This window comes from Pneumocystis murina, assembly GCF_000349005.2.
Source record: "Pneumocystis murina B123 chromosome Unknown supercont1.17, whole genome shotgun sequence".
Taxonomy (NCBI): Eukaryota; Fungi; Ascomycota; class Pneumocystomycetes; order Pneumocystales; family Pneumocystaceae; genus Pneumocystis; species Pneumocystis murina.
Genome location: NW_017802375.1, coordinates 1 through 17,092, shown reverse-complemented (window position 1 = coordinate 17,092; position 17,092 = coordinate 1). Strand labels below are relative to the sequence as shown.

At 28.1% G+C, this 17,092-nt stretch overlaps 7 protein-coding genes across 7 annotated transcripts; 5 read left to right on the top strand and 2 right to left on the bottom strand.

The window, feature by feature from the left end:
* Positions 1 to 133: 133 nt before the first annotated feature.
* Positions 134 to 1,841, top strand: PNEG_03337 (hypothetical protein; the record flags this gene model as incomplete). Its single annotated transcript, XM_007877225.1, has 2 exons — positions 134 to 1,131; positions 1,171 to 1,841. The coding sequence occupies exons 1-2, from the start codon at positions 225 to 227 to the stop codon at positions 1,839 to 1,841; spliced, it is 1,578 nt and encodes a 525-aa protein (XP_007875416.1). The 5' UTR covers positions 134 to 224.
* A 233-nt stretch (positions 1,842 to 2,074) lies between these two features.
* On the top strand, positions 2,075 to 5,283 carry PNEG_03336 (hypothetical protein; the record flags this gene model as incomplete). The annotated part of the gene is made up of 18 exons (XM_007877224.1): positions 2,075 to 2,239; positions 2,284 to 2,355; positions 2,401 to 2,736; positions 2,783 to 2,915; positions 2,959 to 3,051; positions 3,093 to 3,226; positions 3,269 to 3,537; positions 3,586 to 3,661; positions 3,704 to 3,785; positions 3,829 to 3,978; positions 4,022 to 4,043; positions 4,092 to 4,146; positions 4,190 to 4,265; positions 4,311 to 4,400; positions 4,451 to 4,597; positions 4,641 to 4,727; positions 4,767 to 4,864; positions 4,911 to 5,283. The coding sequence occupies 18 exons, from the start codon at positions 2,075 to 2,077 to the stop codon at positions 5,211 to 5,213; spliced, it is 2,388 nt and encodes a 795-aa protein (XP_007875415.1). The 3' UTR covers positions 5,214 to 5,283.
* Positions 5,284 to 5,407: 124 nt separating this feature from the next.
* On the bottom strand, positions 5,408 to 6,417 carry PNEG_03335 (hypothetical protein; the record flags this gene model as incomplete). Its single annotated transcript, XM_007877222.1, has 7 exons — positions 5,408 to 5,497; positions 5,538 to 5,598; positions 5,644 to 5,755; positions 5,800 to 5,915; positions 5,957 to 6,022; positions 6,063 to 6,174; positions 6,219 to 6,417. The coding sequence occupies 7 exons, from the start codon at positions 6,415 to 6,417 to the stop codon at positions 5,408 to 5,410; spliced, it is 756 nt and encodes a 251-aa protein (XP_007875413.1).
* Positions 6,418 to 7,640: 1,223 nt separating this feature from the next.
* PNEG_03334 (hypothetical protein) lies at positions 7,641 to 8,353 on the bottom strand (the record flags this gene model as incomplete). The annotated part of the gene is made up of 7 exons (XM_007877221.1): positions 7,641 to 7,717; positions 7,764 to 7,869; positions 7,917 to 7,959; positions 7,998 to 8,069; positions 8,110 to 8,179; positions 8,225 to 8,247; positions 8,301 to 8,353. The coding sequence occupies 7 exons, from the start codon at positions 8,351 to 8,353 to the stop codon at positions 7,641 to 7,643; spliced, it is 444 nt and encodes a 147-aa protein (XP_007875412.1).
* Positions 8,354 to 8,711: 358 nt separating this feature from the next.
* PNEG_03333 (hypothetical protein) lies at positions 8,712 to 9,365 on the top strand (the record flags this gene model as incomplete). Its single annotated transcript, XM_007877220.1, has 6 exons — positions 8,712 to 8,718; positions 8,764 to 8,792; positions 8,841 to 8,894; positions 8,945 to 9,016; positions 9,108 to 9,212; positions 9,258 to 9,365. The coding sequence occupies 6 exons, from the start codon at positions 8,712 to 8,714 to the stop codon at positions 9,363 to 9,365; spliced, it is 375 nt and encodes a 124-aa protein (XP_007875411.1).
* Positions 9,366 to 9,822: 457 nt separating this feature from the next.
* On the top strand, positions 9,823 to 13,167 carry PNEG_03332 (hypothetical protein; the record flags this gene model as incomplete). Its single annotated transcript, XM_007877219.2, has 6 exons — positions 9,823 to 10,124; positions 10,174 to 10,219; positions 10,261 to 10,409; positions 10,511 to 10,725; positions 10,819 to 12,834; positions 12,878 to 13,167. The coding sequence occupies 6 exons, from the start codon at positions 9,823 to 9,825 to the stop codon at positions 13,165 to 13,167; spliced, it is 3,018 nt and encodes a 1,005-aa protein (XP_007875410.2).
* A 343-nt stretch (positions 13,168 to 13,510) lies between these two features.
* Positions 13,511 to 16,885, top strand: PNEG_04007 (hypothetical protein; the record flags this gene model as incomplete). Its single annotated transcript, XM_019757766.1, has 1 exon — positions 13,511 to 16,885. The coding sequence occupies one exon, from the start codon at positions 13,511 to 13,513 to the stop codon at positions 16,883 to 16,885; it is 3,375 nt and encodes a 1,124-aa protein (XP_019613321.1).
* Between the last annotated feature and the right edge of the window lie 207 nt (positions 16,886 to 17,092).

The window sequence follows — 17,092 nt, the reverse complement described above, 5'->3', positions numbered from 1 at the left end:
ATATTGTATCTTTCTAGCTCATTTTATAATCAACCTCTTAAGAATACAAAAATAAATATTAATCGAATGTTTTTTTAAAATCATTTTTATCGACGAGCCTAAAGTAACTCTAATTTTTAACCTTACTGTTGTCAATCCTCCAAAAAAGCCGTGTTGATAGTACATATACTATATAATTATTCAAATATATATTATTCTTGCCTGAAGGAAGATCATTATATTTTATGTCTTTACCGCCTGTTCCACCTCATCCTAACAGTCCACAAAAGTTTATCACATACACTTTGCATTCAGGACAATCCATAAAACAAACGGATTCACAATTTAACAAAGAAAAATGCGCTACATTTCCATCTCTTTGTCAAGAACAATTTTCAGATCCTTTATTTAATTTTAATAAACAAAATTTAACAAGACAGACGGAACACCTTAAAAAGGAAGAAAAAAATATTAATACACTTACAAATAACACTCAAAAAAACATAGAAATTTGCTTATCTGGCTATTTTTCTGAACCGGATTCACAAAAATTACATGTACCTCAAAAACCTAATTCCATTTTAAATCCAACTGATTCAATATTTAATATACAAAAACGCCAAAAATATATTTATAATAAAACTAACGGAATGCTTAGCGAAGAACCTTCATCTAAACTTGAAAATGAAACAAACGTATCCTTTTATCCGAATGATCATAACATTTATCAATCAAGTTCTATAGAAAAAAATACTATTATTGAAAATAAACAGACAAAAAAATATAACGAAAATGATAACCTCTTCTCTACAGACTCTGTTTCTTCTCAAAAAGGTGCACATTTTTTGAATAATGATTCCACTGCAACTCATACAAATTCACCCGAAATTATCAAAAATTTTAATTCTTCCCAAAACATAAAATCATCTTCAGGAAATATTATTTCTAGAAATATAGGAGACAACTCCTGCTTCAACAGCGATATATCAAATGTATTTCAAAAATCTAAAGAAAAAAATGAACACAAAGAGTCTCAAAACTTAAAAGCCACAATAATATGCGCTCAAAATTCCATATCAAGTAATACTGATTTAGATAATGAAAAAAATATTTCGAACCAGACATCTTACGGACAAAGTAATATTTCTTCAGGTAGCATTTTCAAAAAAAAAAAGTCAATAATTTTGTTAGGTTTTAGCGGAAATACTTCTAAAACTGAAAAACTAGAATTTATACAAAATACTAACTCATCTATTCCAAATATACAATCAAAAGAAAGAAGTAGCTCATCTCAAAATCTAGAATATACCTTTAATGAAGAACAAAAAGCTTTAAAAAGTAAAAATCTTCAACAATTAACTAACTCAGACACAAATGATAAGCCTATTCATTTATTAAGACCCATAAAAAAAGAAATAACATCTACAGCGCCTCATTCATTACATGCATCATTGTCTAATATTAGGAACTCAGCTAGTACACGAATTCAATTTTCTCAAGATTTAGAAAAAAAGCTAAAATCCGGCCCCCCTAAAATAACAGGTTTCACGCATTTTCATATCAGTAACGATGAAAAAAATGAGCTTAATTCTCCAGTACCTAAAAATACTAAACTTTTATCAGAATCATCTATATTACATGATTTACGAAAAACAAGACCCAAAGGACCCTCTAGACGTAAACCTACAACTATTGCAGCAGAACTCCCAGAAAGACTAGAATTTTCTAACATTATTCAATTATTTAATATAAAAAAGAATATTTTAGAAACCTCTCAAAAAAACAATATATCACTAACTGTTACATCTGATGATGATTTATCAGATATTTTTTCAATGACCACTATTGCTTATCAGTATTAGTTATGAAAAATAAATGGAATTCATAATTTATTTAATTTTGACAAGTTGATCTGACTACCAATAATGGAATAGCTTCTTTGTTTTTATAAATTATAAAATCTCTCTACTTTTATTATTTTTATTCTCTTAGAGTGCCACAAAGCATAAAAAAATTATTTTTATAATATTAATCTTTCATTTTAATTTTTATAATTTTTGTAAACGTACTACGATAATTTGGTAAATCTTTTATAATGGAAATAAATACTATAACTGATACTATTCACTACACCTTTCCATGGCTTATTTTTATGCTATATATAGTATCTTCAATGATTCCAGAAAAACATAATAAGCAAAAATCCGATATTTCATCATTACTTCAAACTATTTCAACTTTTTTAATTCTATTGACTTTTGTATATCCTAGTTTATAAAAAGATAATAAAATATTCATATTTAGATCGGAAATTCCATGTTGATTTTAGTTTATATTTTAGTCAAACAAGATTGGTGGATTGCACAATCTTCCGTGGTATTATTTCAAATTTTAATAAAAATAATACCTATTAATTCTTAGTTTTATACATTAACCAGTATTTTTTCTTGGGGCATAATATTTATAAATACTATTGAGATAAAACATCGGATTTCTATAAAGTTAAATAGCTTAATTATTTATATTTTTCAAATATTAGCAGATACAATACTCGTTTTTTCTATATTATCAAAACCATTTATATCTAAATGGGAAATATCATATTCCATAATAAGTTCATCAAGGATTTTAATTTCAATGTTTTTTTTTACTTTATGTTTTTTGATTAAACAAAAAAAGTCATTAACAAATCTAGAAGACGAACCTTTACTTGAGCAAAATCAAATATATAAAGATGATGAGTTACTAGATATTAAGGTAGATAGAAATTCTTTCATTTTAATTTTTTTCTAATCTAAAAAAGAGAAAAGGAATTTTAAATGATAAAAAGTTAGAAAACACATGGTGGAACTATATTAAAAAATTTTATTTATTTTTCCCATATCTTTGGCCTAAAGACGTATTATTCCTACAGATTATGATTTTTTTTTGTTTTAGTATGGGTTTTATATTATAAAATATTCTTTTTTAAATTTTTAGTACTTTTAATTGTTTCAAGATATATAAATATTTTGGTACCACAGCAGTTAGGGATTGTCACAGATAAACTCAATGCATATGTAGACAAGAAAGGTTATAGATAATTGCTGTTGCTAAAAATGCTAATAATTTAGAGAATATATGGATATCTATCTTTCTTTTTATGTTTTATCGATTCTTACAAGGGAATATGGGCTTACTTGGATCTATTAGATCTTATCTTTGGATACCAATTAATCAACATGCTTATCAAACTCTTTCTGAAAAGGTATTTCTTTTATTTATAATTATCTATTATTATAATCTCAAGGCTTTTGAACATATTCATACTCTTTCATTAGATTTTCATTTATCAAAAAAGACAGGAGAAATCATAAGTGCATTAGATCATGGTTCTTCTATAAATACATTTTTCGAAATGATTATATTTCAAGTTTTACCAGTAATTATTGATATTTTTGTTGCTATTATTTATTTTTTCATAAATTTCGATGCGTATTTCGCTCTTAATGTTGTAATTATGGCAATCTCATACATTTATGCAACAATTAAAATTACTGAATGGAGAACAGAATATCGGTTAGTTTAATATTGAAATTTATATTGAAATTAAACATTTATAAATAGAAGAGATATGGTTAATAAACACAGAGATGAGTATTCAATAAAAAGCGATTCTATAACTAATTATGAAACTGTAAAGGTTTGTTATATAGTACACTTTAAAATTAATTAACATATTAAGTATTTTAATGCTGAACCTTTTGAGTTTAATCGCCACAAAAATGCAATTAGAACATACCAAAAGGCCGAATTCAAAGTTCTAAGTAAAGATAGCTTCGTTCAAAAAATAACATATAATTATTTTAGGCTCTTTAAATTTGTTAAATGTAGTACAAAATGTAATATATACAGCTGGTCTTCTTTCTATAACATCACTTTCTGCATATAAAATTATCAAAAATCTAACTTCCGTGGGAAATTTTGTGTCTTTATTGACATATATGACTCAATTACAAGGTATTCTAATGTTTCTTAAAAATAATATTTAATCATTTCTAAGGACCTCTAAACTATTTTGGAAGGTAGAATAATATTGGTTAGAATATTATAAGTTAACAAAACAAATCAAGTCTCTATAGATCTATACAATCTAGTCTAGTAAATGCAGAAAGAATGCTGGAACTAGTAAAAAATATTTCCACCATTATTTTAAATAACATTTTGAAAGTTTAGCGAAGAGTCAGCGGTTTCTGACAATCCTGATGCTATTGATATAAAAATAACACAAGGGGAAGTCATATTTGGTATGTTTTTTAAAATTAATGCCTAAATATTATTAAAGAATATAGATAATGTCAGTTTTAGTTATGATAAAAGAAAAAATGCACTAAATGCATTAAGTTTTCATGCAAAACCGGGAACTTCTATTGCTTTAGTAGGCAAGTAAACAAAATATTGCTTATTAAATATCCAATAATTTTAAATAAAGGAGAGAGCGGATCAGGAAAAACAACAATATTTAGATGTTTATTTAAATTCTTTAATATTGATTCTGGAACAATTACAATTGATGGGCAAAATATTCATAATATAAAACTTAACTCTTTAAGAAAAAATATAGGAATTGTTCCACAAGGTGTTTTATTATCCTAAAAAATTTAGTTTCTTAACATTTCTAGATACTGTTCTTTTTAATGACACTATTATGTTTAATATTCGTTATGCAAAACCAAATGCATCTGACGAAGAAGTTTTCCAAGCAGCACGTATGGCACAAATTCATGATAAAATTATAACTTGGCCAGAGAAATATAATACAAAGGTGGGAGAAAGAGGACTACGTTTAAGTGGTGGAGAAAAACAAAGAATTGCAATAGCACGAACAATTTTAAAAAATCCTAAAGTATATATAAATATATTATCATTATTTTAATTATTGATAATATTAGATAATTTTATTGGATGAAGCAACATCTGCTCTTGATACACATACAGAAAGACAAGTTCAACTTGCATTGAAAAAATTAACTGAGGGTCGTACTACTATATGTATTGCTCATAGACTCTCTACCATTACATCCTGTGATCTTATTCTTTGTATGAGAGATGGACATATAGTAGAAAGTGGTACACATAATGAACTTTTAGCTAAAGTAGAAGAAGCAGGAGAAAAAGGGCTATATTATTCTATGTGGCAAAAACAAATCCATGCAAATAAAAATTCAAACAATAACAATAACGATAAAGTATAAAAATTTACTTATATTATTAAATATTTAATCTTTCAAATAATTTCGAAAAATTAATATTTATTTTCTAATCAATATTTATAACTAACATTACTAATAATAAATATAAAAGAAACATTATAAAAAATCTACAAGTTTAAATTTCATATTAACAATATAAAATCCTTAAATTTATAAATCCTCAAAACGTAGCCTAACTAATAATCGTCAACTTCGCCAGCCTTAAGCATTATGTTTCTCCAGTGTTCATTCCCATACCAATCAATTCCGCTCTCTAGAATTATACCCTAAAAAATAAATACAAAAACAAAATTCAAAGATGATTACTTGTAAACAGTTTTTTACAATAATAGCACGATTCTTTATATCATTCATTTCCTTAATAAGTCTAAAAAATATTAAAAATATTAGAAAAACAAACAATCTATAGCACTTTTCTTTTTGTTGTTTTTCCAAAACTGACAATATTTTCTCTTCGCGGTCCTTAATATTTGTAATAATTTCCATAATTTTATTAACCTTTTCTTTATTTTTTAAAAACAAATCTAATAAAAAGTTACAAATAAATAAACAAACAATATCAATATACTTAAAACTTCTTTTTGAAGAGGGACAATTTTTTTTTCATTTTTTAATAAAATATTGTGAAGATTTAAAAGATTGGAGATAATATTATCACAATTCTCAAGACATAAACCTATAATTCTAAAATATAAAAAAATGAAAGAATAGATATATCAAACTACTTATCCTGTTTTGTTGAATCCTGAGTTGAATAAGCTGCCTGCAAAATAGGATTTGTTTCAATAAAACTATATTGTTATAAAAATTATACAATACACTTAAAAATACTTCTCAATTATAAGATCTTTTGTCGTATTTGTTGCATTAGCAATAAGCAGCTCAAATTCTGCTTCTTTAATTTTTTCCGATAACTCTTGATCCAAAATATTATTATCCACCGCTAAATCAACATTAAACAAAAAATACTATAATTGAAAAACAAACAGATTTCCTCCTCAAACAAAAGCATTTTTCTTTTATTCCTCAGTTCCTCTAATTTCTTATAAAGCAATAATACATTTCTTTCTTTCTCATTAAAAACTTCAGAAGGACATAACTTTAGCCGATGAAATTGATTCCGATCTTCAGTTATGTTTAAAATCAATAATTCACAAAAACTCGATAATTCTTTCAAAGAATTCATTGATCTTTTATAACTTTAAAAATGAAATTAATTTTTTAAATAACGTTCACGTTAATCATTCTCGGCTTTCAAAAAAACTAGAAAAATATATTTTTATTAAGAATCTATTGCATATACTGAGATATTACATTATATTGCTCATATTTTTAAGATTTACCAACCTTATATTTATATTACAAAGAAAATTTAGCAATGAAGAAATTGATATCTGTTTAAATACCATATAGTTCAATAAAAGTTATCTGAAAAGTCGTGAAATACTTTATTTTTAATTAATATCTTTCTATAAAACTCGACTTGAAAAAACTTGATAAAAATAATAAAAAATATTATCTAAAAACGTTTTTTTATTAATCATCTAAATAACAGATGTTTCAAAAAAATAATCATTTTTGCTAAATTATTAAGATTTTACACTAATCTTACCTATCCGTTTTAATTCATTCATATATTACTAAAAATATTTAGTAATTGAATTTTTTTAATAATTTATTAAATAATAAATTTATAAATATCCAACAAAATACTAAAAAAAACAAACATTATAATTTATATTTTAAATATCAACATAAAAACATTTTAATAAGTTTTCATTTATAAAAACAATGAATCTTTGAAATTTATTAGGGTTTATTTTTACATTTTTCAAAATTTATTCAATTATAAGTCTCCAATGATATCATTTTATTATGTATATCTAATTGTAACGAAAAAAAATTGATTAGATAAAATACATAATCTCTTTAACAGGATGATATTCATTAAATATATTATTATTTGTACTCCTAACATCAAAAATAATTACTTTCTAGCCAGTTAAGTATTTCTAACACATTCAATTATGTTATTAACAGCAGAAATTTGAACGAATAACCTAATGAATTTAAAAAAAATTAATTTAAACTCATCATTTTATTGTATATTTGAATATTTACAATATTATAACTTTAAAAATTAAACTTTCTAAAACTGAAACTTCAATACAAAATAACCCAAAAAATTTAATATAAAAACAATACTATTAAAAACCAATTTATTAAAATAAATTGACGTAACTTGAAACTAAATAAAAACATAAAACAAATCAAAGATTACATAATGTCAAAAAGCAAAATATATTTAATAAGAATGTTTAGGAACTATATCAATAAGAAATTCAAAACCCTTTTCTAGTAATCATTTATATATCAAATAGTCCCACTAAAATAAATATAATGAATTTATTACATCGTTTGAGAAACGCCTGTTCCACCAAAAACAGAACTACTTATAAATTCTTTTCCCTGAAGAGCAGCAGTTGCTATTAATATTTAGCAATTCATATAAACGAAAGCAAAAATTCATACTATAGCATAAACAAGTAATAGCCATAAAAAGTGCAGGAACAATTAGAGAGGTCCATTTAACTATACCCGAAAGAAACAAGGTAATAGAAAAAATAGCATATAATCCCTATGAAATAAATTATAATATACCTAAAATGTCTTTAAAACACACACAGCACGTGGCCAATTTTGATTAAAATATTCAACAAAAGAATCACTGTAACATTAATATTTAAAAAAAAACAGAAGACATACAATTTTTGACTAGTAGGGCATATCCTTAATAAATGTGGGATTTCAACGAAAGAAAGTATAATTCCCATTATCCTAAAGTATTAAAAAAAGAATGTAAAAAAAACAATAATACATGCTCAATATACCAAAAACAACGATCACCCCAATATGGAATAAATTAGAGAATCCAAGAATAAGACAAACTATACGTATATATTATTTTTCATCCAATAATAATAGATAAATACGAATCATAGAAAGAATTCCAAACCTAAATATTAAATCAAAGCGTTAGGGAAGAAAAGGCTTTAAGAAACTCGATACCATTGTGCATATATGCTAAAATTGCGTGATTTAATTTCATCAGAGAAACCCATAGCTTAAATTATTCTAAGAAAACCTTAAAACAACTCCTAGAAAATAATTCCCAAAATCTATATAAGAAATCCTTAAACATACTCTAATAACCAAAGCAAAATATAATCCTTTATGATCAAATCTATTTTTTAATCAATTAAAAATTTCCAAACACTTGTTTCAAAAATTAGCAATTATCTAAATAATTCAGAATAAAAAGTATAGCGTTTTACAACTTCTATATACTCACCAAGCCACCTTATTAATAAATGTAAACACTTCACTATTATCTAGCTATATTATATTTATTAATATATTTTTAAAAAATAAGAAAATTTTATTCGTAGCGAATCAGAAAAATATTAAAAAAAATATAAAATGACAGGTATATATTTTTAATATTTTTTTAATGAAGTACTAATAATTATAGATATTAATCAACTAGCGGCTCAGTTTACTGTACTAGAAACTTTATAGAATTTAAATATGCTATTAATAGATCTTTAGGACTATTATTATAAAAATTTTGATACAAATCGATCTCAATTAGCATCATTATATGTATGAAGCATAAAGACCTAGCTTTTTTTAAAAAGCTTATTACTGAATAGCGTTCTAATTCAATGCTTACTTTTGAAAATTCTCAAATTCAAGGAGTTGAAAAAATTATACAAAAGCTAATGGTTTCCTCCCCTTTCCTTTTTTTAATATGATATTTAGATTTCCATAAAATTATCATAAATGTAAATATTTTTTAAAACTAACCATTTTTAGGAACTTCCTTTTGAAAAAGTGCTACATAAAATTACAACTATTGATGCTCAGCCTTCTATGTTGTCCGGAGGAAGTATTATTGTTATGGTTACGGGCCAGCTTTTAGTAAGTAATTTATATTTTTGAAGAATAAAAATTAATATTTTTTAGGTTGATGAAGAGCAGAATCCTCAACAATACTCACAGACTTTTCATCTTATTCCAGAAGGAAACACTTTTTATGTATTAAATGACATTTTTAGATTAAATTATTCCTAAAATATCTATGTATATATTTCATTAAAGTATTTTATGTAATTATCATGGAACATATACTTTATAGACCTAGGTCTAGGGCTAGGATTAGCAATTCGATTTTTTCGTTTAGTAGCGTGGACCATGTATCCCCCCTTATCCCTTGTTTTAGCAATCAAAAACATTTTTCTATCGTTTTTCTATATGTTTTGCCTGATTTATACAATGAAGGTTTCATATTTTACCCTTTTTGTGAAACTGGGTTATATTTTAGTATGTGCTTTTTAAAGTGAAATAATATCAAACGCAGAGTCGAGTAATAAAAAAAAAACAATATTTATGTTATTTTATCTATTTAATAGTTGAAATCATTTTTTAAGTTCTATTCCTTGTCTTAGAACATACCCTTTATTCATCTGAATATGGAAATTATATTCTCCTTAAACGTGCTTATTTTTTCATAAAACTTAAAGTGATTAAGATGCTTCAAAATGCAAAGCTACTAGAATTACTAAAGATTAGAGAATTTAAACGTCTCAGAAGCGGTAGATTAAGTAGAAATTTTGATGGAAATTACTTTGGAGATCATCCAGGAGTTGATTATTTTAGAAAAGACGATTATGATTTTTTTTTTCCTAAAGACTATCCTCAAGACAACCAATGGGTTAAGGAAGCTATTCAGAAAGGAGCAGTGATGGCACGGTCGGTTAAGAGACAAGCAGCAGAACAAGTAGCAAAAGATGAAATTAAAGGAGGAACATGTTTTGGCTTTAATTGTGAAAAGTGATTATAAAGATAATAAATGCAAAAAAAAGTTCGAAGAATATAATAGCGAATTGAAGAATGTAAGTTTGGAATTAAAGAATGCGGATCCTAAAGTTAAAGAACTTTATGAAGATAAAAAATCCGAAAAAACTAGAAAAAAGTTGAAAAAGAATCAAAAGATCTAAAAAAGGAACTTTTAGAAGCATTCAAAAACATAAAAGATGAAGATTGTAGAAAATATGAGGATAAGTGTATATTTTTAGAAGAAGCAGATCCAATTAATCTTAAGGAGAACCGCGTTAAGTTGAGAAATAAATGTTATAAAAAGAAGCGTTAGGATCTTGTATATGAGATTCTTTATAGAATTTTTGGGGTATCTTTTGATAATATAAGTGAATATGAAGAATAAAACGAGTTTATGAAATATTATTTGGAAACACTGTTGAATTAGTGTTTTCATGCCTTAATCCAAATGTTACATGTCAAAGGCTCAAAAGCAGAGTGGAAGATGTTTGCACACATTTAGGCAGAATATTGAATGAGAATGAATTAGAGGAAAAATGCCAAGAATATCTTGAAAACTGTTATTTTTATAAATCAAATTGTGGCAGTACAAAATGTGATAAAATTAAGAATCAATGCGAAAGAAAAGGAATTACATACAAAGTTCTAGAATCAGATTTTAATCCGCTCGAACTAAAATGATGCTTAGATAACATTATACTGGAAAAAATTTATGAAAAAGAGGAAGTTAAAGGAATTATCAGTGAAAAACTACAAGAAAAGAGCCTAGAAAATATAATATTATTGTTGAGTAAAGAAAAGAATAGGAAAAGTCTACAAGAAATATGCAAAAATGTCTTAAATGATTGTGATTTTTTATACATGAATTATCATTTAAAAGAATTATCCAAAGAAGCAAGTAAAAATATAGACAGCAGATGCAAAGAATTAGTAAAGGTAGAAACGCGATATACAAATCTTAAATTAGAACTTTACCTGAAAGAATTGTCTACAGAATTTGAAAAAAATAAAGATTCAAAATATTTTTCATGGGAACAGGTTCCAAAATTACCTAGTAAGGAAGATTGTATAAAGTTTGAGTCGGAATGTTTCTATTTAGAAAATGTATGTACGAATAAAATTGATAAAGCATGTGAAAATGTAAGAATAGTGTGTTATAGAAAAGGACAAAATAGGGTGTTTAATAAATTAATTCAAAATCGATTAATAAGTCTTAATTATTTAAAATCGTATGAAGTAAAACTTAAAGAATGTAAAGAATTAATGGTTAAAAATTGTATAAAATTTAAGGGAGATAAAAGATACTTTCTAAAGTGTCATCGACCAACTAAACTATGTTATGAATTTTTAGAAGATATTATTGATCAATCGAAGGAATTCGAGGCACTTTTGGATTCAAAAAGAGATTTTCCAAAAGGGAATGATTGTTTTAAACTGATAAGGAAGTGCCATGATCTTAGAACATATTCACATTCGAATAATGATAGATGTACTACATTGAATATACGCTGTGAATATTTAGAAGTTAGAGAAAAATTTAAAAAAAGATTTTTAGAAAGAAAAGATGATTCATTAAAAACAAAGGAAAACTGTATAAAAGCGTTAAAGGAAGAATGTGAGAGATTGTCTAGAGGGAAAAAGAATCCATTTGTTACTTTTTGTGCTTTGCCAGAAGAAACATGTAATTTTATTGTAAAAGAGGTTATAGATGAGTGTTATAATTTAGCTTATAACATGAACGACAGAAATATTATTAATAAAATTGAAAAAACAAATAAAGCATTGACTAAAGAAATCTGCATGTTTTGGGATCCATATTGTCATCAATATATAGAGAATTGTCCGGAAATATTGAAACAAGAAAACATTAACACTAAAAGGGCTCACTGTCTAAAACTCCAAAGATATTGTACTCCATTATGGGAAAATTTGCGATTGGAGGGAGAGTTAATTCATGAATTGAAAAGTAGTTTAATTAATGATACTATATGTAAAGAAACATTAGAAAAGTATTACACTAAATGGAAAAGTGAAAAAAATCAAACATTCGATAGTGCAAGTGAAGATAAAAATGGTTCAAGTGAACATCTTAGGAGAAATGTTTGCAAGAAGTTAATTGAGAAAGTAAAAAGAAAATGTTCAGCCTTAAAAAATGAACTGGATAAAGAAAAAGATGAATTAAAGGAGAAGAATGAATACGAAAAGGTTAAAAAGGAGGCAGAAAATTTTATGAAAGTAACTAACTTACTGTTGTCAAAACCTAAAAAAAATGAAAATGGACAAAGTGCTACATTAAGTGTACAAAATAATAGTGTTCTTGCACCAGTGGCACCGTCAACAGCACCGCCAACAGCAGCGGAATCGGCTTCTTCACAAGGCGGAACGGAACACACAACGGAGCAAAGACTTATTTTGAGAAGATTTGTAGATGAAGGGGTATCAAAAACAGAAACGAACGCATTTGATCTAATGACAAGAGCATTGAAATTGTATTTAGGAATGAAAGAAGATTGTAAAACTTTGCAAGTAAACTGCGGTTTTAGAGAGAATTGCTTGAACTTTGGGACAGTATGTGAAGACATAGACAAGTTGTGTAACGTAAAACCATTAGAAGTTATACCTCATCATACACTGATATTAACGACGATATCGACAGCGACGAGAACAGCAACAATGCCCAACAACAGCGACATTGATGATAACGGTGACATCAATAATTACGAGAACGATGAGAATGACAACGACAGTAACAACGTCAATAAAAGAAGCAGCAACAGAACAATGTACATTAATTCGAACGATAAATACATCGGTGATAGATACATCGTTGCATACGAGTACGATGACAAGTACATCTGCAGTCACATCTACGGTGACATTGACGTCGATGCAAGAATGCAAACCTACGAGATGTACAACAGATTCAAGTAGAAAAACAAAAATGAGAGGAAAACTGATATCAGGTCAAGGAATGAAGATGAGAGTACCAAAAATGATAAAAATAATGTTAGGAGTGATTGTTATGAGAATGTTGTAAAATGAATGAAAAAAGTGATTAGAATGAAAAAGTGCATATATCCATTGTTTATATATAATATATAAGATATAGAAGAATGATGTATAAATTTTTAATAAAGCATGAAGAATTGGGAACTGAAATTTTGATTATTTTACCCCGCAATTTTACCCCGCGATTTTGCTTTATTGGGTAAAGTCCAAGCTTATCATAAAAGATTAAGGAAATGTATGCTTATCATAAAAAAATTAAAATGTATGGTTATTTTGAAAGAATTATTTCAAGATTTAGATTTGATTCACCCAGTCATATGCTACTCAGGGACAAGCGATGGGTAGAGGAAGTCGCCCAGAAAGAGGCGGCGATGGCACAGCCGGTTAAGAGGCAAGCAGCAGGACAAGCAGCAGGAAATGATGAGATTAAGGAGGAACAGGTTTTGGGTTTAATTGTGAAAAGTGGTTATAATAATGATAATAAATGCAAGGCAAACCTCAAACACTATTGTGAGGAATTGAAGAAAATAGATGGAAAATTGGAGAGTGTGGATGTCAAAGTTAAGGGACTTTGTGAAAATGGAAAAGAAGAAGAAAAATGCAAAAGCCTGAAAGATAAAGTTAAAACTGAATTGGATGCTTTTAAAACAGAAGTTGAAAATGCATTGAATAACCTAACAGATGAAAAATGTAGAAAATATGAAGAAAAATGTCTATTATTAGAAGAAGCAGATCCAAATAATCTTGAAGAGAAGTGCGTTAAGTTGAGAGATAGATGTTATCGACAGAGACGTCAAGGAGTGGCAAAAGAAATTCTTTTAAGAGCTCTTGAAGGGAAGGTTAATGATACAAATGAATGTAAAAAAAAAATGAAAGAAATTTGTCAAGGATTAAGTGAATATAGTGATGAATTAGTGTTTTCATGTTTTAATTCAGATAAAACATGTGAATACCTTCAAAAGAATCATGGAGATAGTTGTAAGCCTTTAGAGAAGGAACTTGAAGATAAAGAATTAGTGGAAAAATGTCAAGAATATCTTGAAAAGTGTTATTTTTATGGATCAAGTTGTAAGGATACAAAATGTGATAAAGTCAAGAATAAATGTAAGGGAAAAGGGATTGAATATGAAGGACCAAAATTAGATTTTAGTCCGGTTAGAGAAAAACCAAGATTTCCAGAAAAGATTGAAGTGGAAAATCTTTATAAAAAAGAAGAAGCTAAGGGAATTATTGTTGGAAAACCAAAATATAAGACGTTGCGAGATTTAGCATTATTGTTGATCAAAGAAAGGAATGGAAAAGATGAGGGAGAAAAATGCAAAAAAGCGTTAGAAGATTGTGAATCTTTTAAACACCTAGATTATGGATTAGAAGAATTATGTGGAGATAAAGATAAAGAGGATAGATGCAAAGAATTAGTAGAAGTAGAAGATAGATGTACGAATTTTAAATTAGAACTTTACCTGAAAGGATTGTCTACGGAATTTGAAAAAGATAAAGAATCAGATTATTTTTCATGGGGACAGGTATCAAAATTGGTTAGTAGGGAAGATTGTATAAAGTTTGAATCGGAATGTTTCCATTTAGAAGGTGTATGTACGAATAAAATTGGAAAAGCATGTGAAAATGTAAGAGTAGCATGCTATAAAAAGGGACAAGATAGGGTGTTGAATAGATACTTTCAAGAAGGATTGAAAGGGCTTATTGGTGATTTAGAATTGGTTACTGAGAATCTTGAAAAATGTCAAAAATCGGTAGTAGGTAATTATACAAAACTTAAGGAGGATAGAAGATACTTTACAAAGTGTCATCTACCAACTAAACTATGTTATGAACTTTTAGATGATGTAATTCTTCAATCGGAAGAATTAGAAGTAGTTTTAAATTTGAGAAGAGATTTTCCAAGAAAGGAAGATTGTGTAGAATTGAAGAAGAAGTGCAAAGATCTTGAAAGTGATTCATATTTGAATCATGAGAAATGTGATACACTGAATAGACGATGTGAATATTTAAAAGTTACAGAAGAATTGAGAAAAAGATTATTAAAAAGAGGAGATGATGCATTAAGAACTCAAGGAAATTGTACGGCAGTATTAAAGAAAGAATGTGAGGAATTATCTAGAAGAGGAAAAGAAGATTTTAGTGTTTCATGTGCTTTACGAGAAGAAACATGTAGTTTTATGGTAGAACAAACAGAAAATGAGTGTCTTTTTTTAAAAAATAACATGGACATTGGAAAAATTATAGAAAAAATTGAAAATGGAAAAAGAAATGAAACATTGGTTGAAGAACTCTGCACGTTGTTTGATCCATATTGTCATCAATATATAGAAAATTGTCCAGATAGGTTGAAAAAAACAAACAATGCGGGTAGAAAAGGAGTCTGTTTAGAACTAGAAGAGAAATGCAAGCCATTCTTTGAAAAGTTAAAATTGGAGAATGAGTTGACGCATAAATTGAAAGGTAGTTTAAGCGATGAAACTAAATGTAAAGAAACATTAGGAAAACATTGTACTGAATGGAAAAAAGAAGGGAATCAAACATTGAATAGTCTATGTGAAGATGCTAAGAAAGAAGAACTTTGCAAAAAGTTGGTTAAAAAAGTAAAAGAAAAATGTCCAACCCTAAAAAATAAACTGGATAATGAGAAAGATGAATTAGAGAAGAAGAAAGATGAATACGAAAAGGTGAAACAGGAATCAGAAAAATTTGCGAAGGAAGCTAAGTTAGTATTATCAAGACCTGAACAAAATGGACAAGGTGGAGGATCAAAGGCTCAAGATGGCAGTGTTCCTAAACCAGTGGGACCACCGGTACAGCCACCAGCACCAGCACAACCAACACCAGGAGGCGTACCAGTACCAGCACCAACACTAGCACCGCCAGCACAACCAACATCAGGAGGGGCACCACTACCAGTACCACCAGCAGCACCAGGAGGAACACCAGGAGGGGCACCTGTACCAGTACCACCACCAGCACCAGGAACACCACCAGCAGGGCCAGCAGGGCCATCAGGGCCATCAGGAGGAACACCAGCAGGGCCACCAGCACCAGGAGGATCAACACCAAGTGGAACGACAAACACGAGTAATGTTATACTTGTTCGGAGAACATTTGTAAGTGGAGAAGTATCAGAACCAGAAAAGAAGGCATTTGTTGCAACGGCGAGAGCATTGGAATTGTATTTAGAATTGAAAGAGAAATGTAAAGGTTTACAAGGAGACTGCGGGTTTAGAAAGGATTGTCCAGGGTGTGAAGCGGCCTGTAAAGAAATAGACAAGTTGTGTGAAGGAATAGAAGGATTAAAAGTTACACCGCATCATACGGTGATATCAACGGCGACACAGACAACGACGACGACAGCAACGACAACGACGACGACGACAACAACAACGACGACGACGACGACGACGACAACGACGGCAACGACGACAGAGTCGGTAGATGGAGGGAAGGTAACGGAAGAATGTACATTAGTTCAGACGACAGATACATGGGTGACGAGTACATCGTTGCATACGAGTACGTTGACAAGTACATCTACAGTGACATCAACGGTGACATTGACGTCGATGCGAAAATGCAAACCTACGAGATGTACGAGTGATTCAAGTAAAGAAACAGAAACACAAAAAGAGGAAGAGAAAGAGGAAGAAGTGAAACCGAATGAAGGAATGAAAATAAGAGTTCCGGAAATGATAAAAATCATGTTGTTGGGAGTGATTGTTATGGGAATGTTGTAAAAAGAATGAAAAAAGAGATTAGAATGAAAAAGTGCATATATCCATTGTTTATATATAATATAGAAGAAGATGTAGAAGAATGAGGTGTAGATTTTTAATCTAGAATAATGAAATAAAAATTGAGAATTGCCGTTTAATTATAGGAAAAATGGAGAAAAAAGCCCGAGAGTTAGTGGAGAATTGTTAAAGATGATAAGAAAGTTTAAA